The sequence below is a fragment of the Nicotiana attenuata genome, unplaced genomic scaffold (genome assembly GCF_001879085.1).
Source record: "Nicotiana attenuata strain UT unplaced genomic scaffold, NIATTr2, whole genome shotgun sequence".
In the NCBI taxonomy this organism is placed as follows: Eukaryota; Viridiplantae; Streptophyta; class Magnoliopsida; order Solanales; family Solanaceae; genus Nicotiana; species Nicotiana attenuata.
The window spans coordinates 129,018-135,227 of NW_017673106.1; the positions used below are offsets into that span (position 1 = coordinate 129,018).

The 6,210-nt window shown below is 45.6% G+C and overlaps 1 protein-coding gene across 1 annotated transcript; it reads left to right on the top strand.

Moving 5' to 3' along the window:
• The first annotated feature begins 5,032 nt into the window (after positions 1–5,032).
• LOC109215462 lies at positions 5,033–5,425 on the top strand. Its single transcript, XM_019379532.1, has one exon. It carries the CDS (start codon positions 5,033–5,035, stop codon positions 5,423–5,425), a length of 393 nt encoding a protein of 130 aa, XP_019235077.1.
• The last annotated feature ends 785 nt before the right edge of the window (positions 5,426–6,210 follow it).

Sequence of the window (6,210 nt, forward strand, 5' to 3'; positions counted from 1 at the left end):
AACAGGGAAAGCTTCAATGTGCCTAACGAAGGAGTGGTGGCACCTCTTGTGCCAGAAGTTGCACTTTATGATTGGGCAAAACCAACAGCTGACAACCTGGCCACCGCTATTGCTGTGACCCAAATACATGCAGAGACATTCCAGATCACCAACAACATGCTGGATCTTCTGCAGAATAAGGGATTGTTCTCCGGGTCACACATTGAAGACCCTCAACAACACCTGAAAATTTTTCTGTCAATTTGTGTGACCCAAAGGCAGCCAAATGTGACCCCAGAAGCCATCAAGCTATTACTGTTCCCGTTCTCTGTGACTGGGGAAGCTCAGACTTGGCTGAATTCGCTTCCAATAAATTCCATTGCTACTTGGGAGGAATTAGTCAAGCAGTTCCTGAACAAGAATTACCCACCCAACAAGACTGCAAGACAGATTGATGAGATATTTCAGTACAAGCAGACGCCCACTGAGACCTTGCAGGAAACTAGGGAAAGATTCAAGGGGATGCTAGTGAAATGTCCCCACCATGGTATTCCAGACCAGATGCTCGGCCAGAAATTCTACATGGGGTTAACAGACAATTTAAAAGCCAATGTAGATGCTTCAGCTGGGGGTGCATTCCTGAGTAAGACATTCACAGAGTGTAAAATCCTTCTTGACAAGATGGCCCAGAATTCGGGGTGGATGATGAGAGGTACGACCCTGTCACCAATAGTGCATTCAGTTCCTCTTGACCCAAATAATTCACATGTAGAGAACATAGCCACACTCATGACTCAGATGAGTATACTAACAAAGAAGATTGATGAGATGGGTACAAAGCAAGTGCATATAGTTGACACAATAAATGGAGGACTGTGTACACCTTGCATTAATCAATCTTATGTGTGTTCATGGAATGGAGAAGGTGACAACCAAGGATTAAGAAAGGATATGAATTATGTCAACAATTTTGGGGGTCAGAGGCAAAGAGGACAACAATGGGCATCGACATCCAACCAGCAGTACAGATCGAACATGCCACAATCGGGAGGTATACGGCCCCAAGGCTAAATGGTGCCATATCAGAGACAACAGGGCTATCAACATCAGCACCAGCAACAGTTGACATATCAGCCACCTCATCAGCAACAGGACAGGAACATGGTAGAAATCAGAGGCATGCTGCAACAACTCATTGGAACAAATGGTAAGATACAGGAAAAGTTGGCAGTGTATGACTCAACAATTAAGGGTATTGAAACTCAACTGGGGCAGTTGTCCATGGCCTTAAATAACTGCCCCCAAGGAACATTGCCAGCCGACACGAACATTAACCCCAAGGAGCAAAACCCGAATCAGCTGATGGCAGTAAGTCTTCGGAATGGGAGAGATTTAGACAGGGAGTAAGAAGTTACTCAATCCATACGAGAGACTACACCAGCCACTCCAGTTCCATTAGAGATAAATGAATCAGCAGAACTCACTGAAGTGGTGGTTGAACAGGCTCAGGTTGATAAGGGTAAGGCTAAAGAAAGTGAACAAGTTGCAGAACAGGTGGTACCTCTTGTGCCACAAAATTCCAACAAAGAACAGCCAGCAAGCAGTGGACAAAGAGTGATGCCTGCACCATTCCCTCAGAGACTGGCGAAACAAGAGAAAGAAGATCAATACAAGAAATTTATGGAGATGCTTCGTCAGATTCAATTGAATATCCCTCTGATGGATGCTTTGAGGGAAATGCCAGGCTATGCAAAGATGATGAAGGACCTGATGTCACGGAAAATTGACTTTCAAGACCTGTCCACACTAACTCTGACACAGACATGCAGCGCAGTAGTGACAAGACCCATGGCTCAAAAGATGTCTGATCCAGGTAGCTTCACTATTCCGTGCACTATTGGAAGCTATGCTTTTGCAAAAGCATTGTGTGACTTAGGAGCCAGCATAAACTTGATGCCTTTGGCAATATATACAAAACTGGGCATTGGCAGAGTTCAACCGACTTTGATGCTATTGCAACTGGCTGACCACACGGTTAAAAGACCGACGAGGATTCTTGATGATGTGCTAGTACAAGTGGGAAAGTTTGTATGCCCTGTAGACTTTGTTATTCTGGACTGCCAGGTAGATGAGGAGATACCCATCATTCTGGGGAGGCCATTCTTAGCCACTGGGAGAGCATTGGGGATTGATTGTGAAACCGGGGAATTAAAAATGAGGTTGAACGATGAAGAAGTAATATTCAACGTTCAACAATCCATGAGGAGACCCAGTGAATATGCAAATTGCTCACTAGTGGAAGCTGTGGATGTGATCCTGTATGAAGACGATGAGACCCTGAATGCCAAAGATCCATTGGGAGCTTGCTTGACAAATTTAGAGGAGATGGATGGTGAAGGGTTGGCAGAGTGGGTCATGGCACTCGAAGGCCAAGGATTCTGGATGAGGGAACCTGAGTTCGAGCCCCTTGATTTAGAAAAGAGAGCTACACCACCTGCAAAACCATCAATAGAGGAACCACCATAGCTGGAGCTGAAACCGCTTCCAGCCCACCTCAGGTATGCTTTCTTGGGTCCCAATTCTACTTTGCCTGTTATTATATCATCTGGTTTGCTAGCTGTGCAGGTAGAACAATTACTGCAGGTGTTGCAAGAATGCAAAACTGCCATTGGTTGGACCATGGCAGACATAAAGGGTATCAGCCCGGCCTTCTGCATGCACAAGATTCGTCTGGAAGAAGGGCACAAACTTTCCAGGGAACATCAATGAAGGTTGAACCCAAATATGAAAGAGGTAGAGAAAAAGGAGGTAATCAAGTAGTTGGACGCGGGCATCATCTTTCCCATATCTGACAGTAATTGGGTAAGCCCCGTCCAGTATGTACCGAGAAATGGTGGAATGACAGTTGTACAAAATGAGAAGAACGAGTTGATCTCGACTCGTACAGTCACAGGGTGGCGGATTTGCATGGATTGCAGGAAATTAAACGCAGCCACCCGAAAGGACCATTTCCCCTTGCCCTTCATTGACCAGATGTTCGACAGGTTAGCTGGGCGATCCCATTTTTTGTTTCTTGGACGGATACTCGGGGTACAATCAGATCTCAACAGCCCCGGAAGATAGAGAGAAAACGTCCTTCACATGTCCGTATGGCATCTTTCCCTTTCGGAGGATGCCCTTTGGACTTTGCAATGCACCGACCATATTCCAGCGGTGTATGTTAGCCATTTTCACTGACATGGTCGAAGAGATTATGGAGGTGTTTATGGATGATTTCTCCGTGGTAGGGGATTCATTCGAAGATTGTCTTCACAACCTTAAAAGAGTGCTAAAACAATGTGTGAAGACAAATTTGGTGCTGAACTAGGAGAAGTGCCATTTTATGGTACAAGAAGGCATAATGTTGGGGCACAGAGTGTCCAAAAGGGTGATTGAAGTAGACCATGCAAAATTTGATGTGATTGAGAAGCTCCCAGCACCCACTTCAGTGAAAGCAGAGAGAAGTTTCCTTGGGCACGCCGGATTGTATAGGCGGTTCATCAAGGATTTTTCAAAACTTGCCAACCCCTTATGTAAGCTGCTTGAAAAAGACCAGCACTTTATGTTTTCTGATGATTGCAGGTTAGCATTTGAGGAGTTGAAGAAGAGATTAGTGACTGCACCCATCATTGTTGCACCCAACTGGGAGCAACCATTTGAGCTGATGTGAGACGCCATTGATTACGCTATAGGAGCGATTTTGGGGCAGCGCAAAGAGAAAATTATGCACCCAATTTACTCTGCAAGTAGGACGCTTAGTGGTGTACAACTAAACTACACGGTCACGAAAAAGGAAATGCTCGCTGTAGTGTTTGCCTTTGGCAAATTCAAGTCATACCTTATTGGCTCGAAAGTTTGTTTATACTGACCATGCAGCCATTAGGTACTTGATAGCAAAGAAGGAGTCAAAGCCCCGCTTGATTCGCTGGGTTCTGTTGCTACAAGAATTTGACCTGGAGATTCGTGATCGAAAGGGGACAGACAACCAAGTAACACAGCACCTCTCGAGGTTGGAAGGGGCAGAAAAGAGAACGGAGGTTGAAGATATCATTGAGACATTCCCGGATGAGCAATTACTTGCTGTGACAATGGAGGAGGCACCATGGTATGCTGATATTGCTAATTACTTAGCATGTGGTATTGTACCTCATGATCTCTCCTCAATTCAAAAGAAGAAATTTTTCCGTGATTGTCGTGTGTATTATTGGGATGAACCCTTATTGTTCAAACTATGTGTTGATAAAATGATCCGGCGGTGTATCCCCGAGCAAGATCAACCCTCTATTTTGCAGGCTTGCCATGCTGCGCCATATGGTGGACACTTTGGAGGAATTCGGACAGCAGCAAAGGTGCTGGAATCAGGCCTGTATTGGCCTACATTGTTCAAGGATGCCCATGCTTGGGTCAAAGGCTGTAATGAATGTCAAAGGACGGGCAACATATCCCGTCGTCACGAGATGCCAATGACCACAATCCAAGAGGTGGAAGTGTTTGACATGTGGGGGATCGACTTCATGGGGCCTTTCGTCAGCTCATACGGTAACAAGTATATACTGGTTGCCGTTGACTATGTCTCCAAGTGGGTTGAAGCAGTTGCTCTCCCAACCAATGGTGCGAAAGGGGTGACCAGTTTCCTCAAGAAAAACATCTTCACACATTTTGGCACCCCCGAGCCATAATCAGTGATGGTGGCTCTCATTTTTGCAATAAAGCGTTTGCACGCTTGTTGGAGAAGTATGGAGTTCGCCACAAGGTAGCCTCACCATACCACCCACAAACAAGCGGGCAAGTGGAAGTGTCCAATAGGGAAATCAAAAGTGTCCTCTCAAAAATAGTGAATGCAACAAGAACTGATTGGGCAAGGAAGCTGGATGATGTATTGTGGGCATACCACACAGCCTTCAAAACTCCAATTGGTATGTCACCATACAAGTTGGTATTTGTAAAGGCATGCCACCTTCCGATTGAGCTCGAACACAAAGCACTGTGGGCATTGCGGCAGCTGAACTTATAGATGGAGACACCGGGCACAAACAGAGTTAATGGGTTGCATGAGCTTGAGGAATTCCGGTTCCAGGCATTCGAGAGTGCTAGACTATATAAAGAAAGGATGAAACTGATGCATGACAAGCACATCTTGGATCGGAACTTCAAACCCGGAGAATTAGTGCTGCTATATAACTCAAGATTGAGGTTGTTCCCGGGTAAGTTGAAGTCCCGATGGTCAGGACCGTTCAGAGTGGTGCAAATGTTCCCAAGTGGAGCTGTGGAGATCGAATCTGAAGATGGGACGAACAAATTCACAGTGAATGGGCAGAGGTTGAAACATTACCTTGGAATGACTGAAGAAAAAGGGGACAACGTAGTGATAACGTTGGAGGAGCCCCAATACACAAATGAGGAGTGATGATATGAGCCTGCGTCGTGCCGCGACGTTAAATCAGGCGCTGCGTGGGAGGCAACCCATGTTTTCTTTTGTTTCTTTTTTTGTTTTTTTTGTTTTGATGTTGTACTTGATGTGTATGAAACTAACCCTTTTATTAGTGTACAGGGCAAGATTGGTGCATATTGGGAGAAGTCGGGGTCAAGAACCAACCCCGGAAAGGTAAAAAAATGAGAAAAACAAAAAAGTTCTCGAAAATCCGTGACTGCGACCGTGGTGGGATCGCGGCCCGGGCGCGGAAAATTCGACGTATTCTGTTTCTGGGCCACCGCGACTGCGGTGGGACCGCGGCCTGGGCGCGGTAAATCACAAGTATTTTATTTTGTCATTCTTTTTTCACCACGACCGCGGTCGGACCGCGGCACGGGCGCGGTGAATCGCGACCATTCTGCCGCCCAGGTAAGTTGTAATTAATTTTTTAAATTATTTTCTTTTCTTTTTCTCTTCCAAACCCACTAAAAATAAAACCTACCCGCCCCCACACTTCCCCCACTCCTCTTCTTACTCTAAATCCCTAACCCCACGCCCCTTCTTCTTCCCATTTCTTACACACCCATTTCTCTCCCCCACACACACACACACACACACTTCAGGCTCCCTCCTCCCCCAACCTCCATTACACTCCAATTCTACAAGAAACCAGGTATGTCATGATTTCCTTCTCTCTTCTTCTCCCCTTCTATTTTGCAATTTTAATGTTTAAGTTGTTGTAGTATCTATAGTTAAATTTTTGGTTTTCTTTTCTTCTT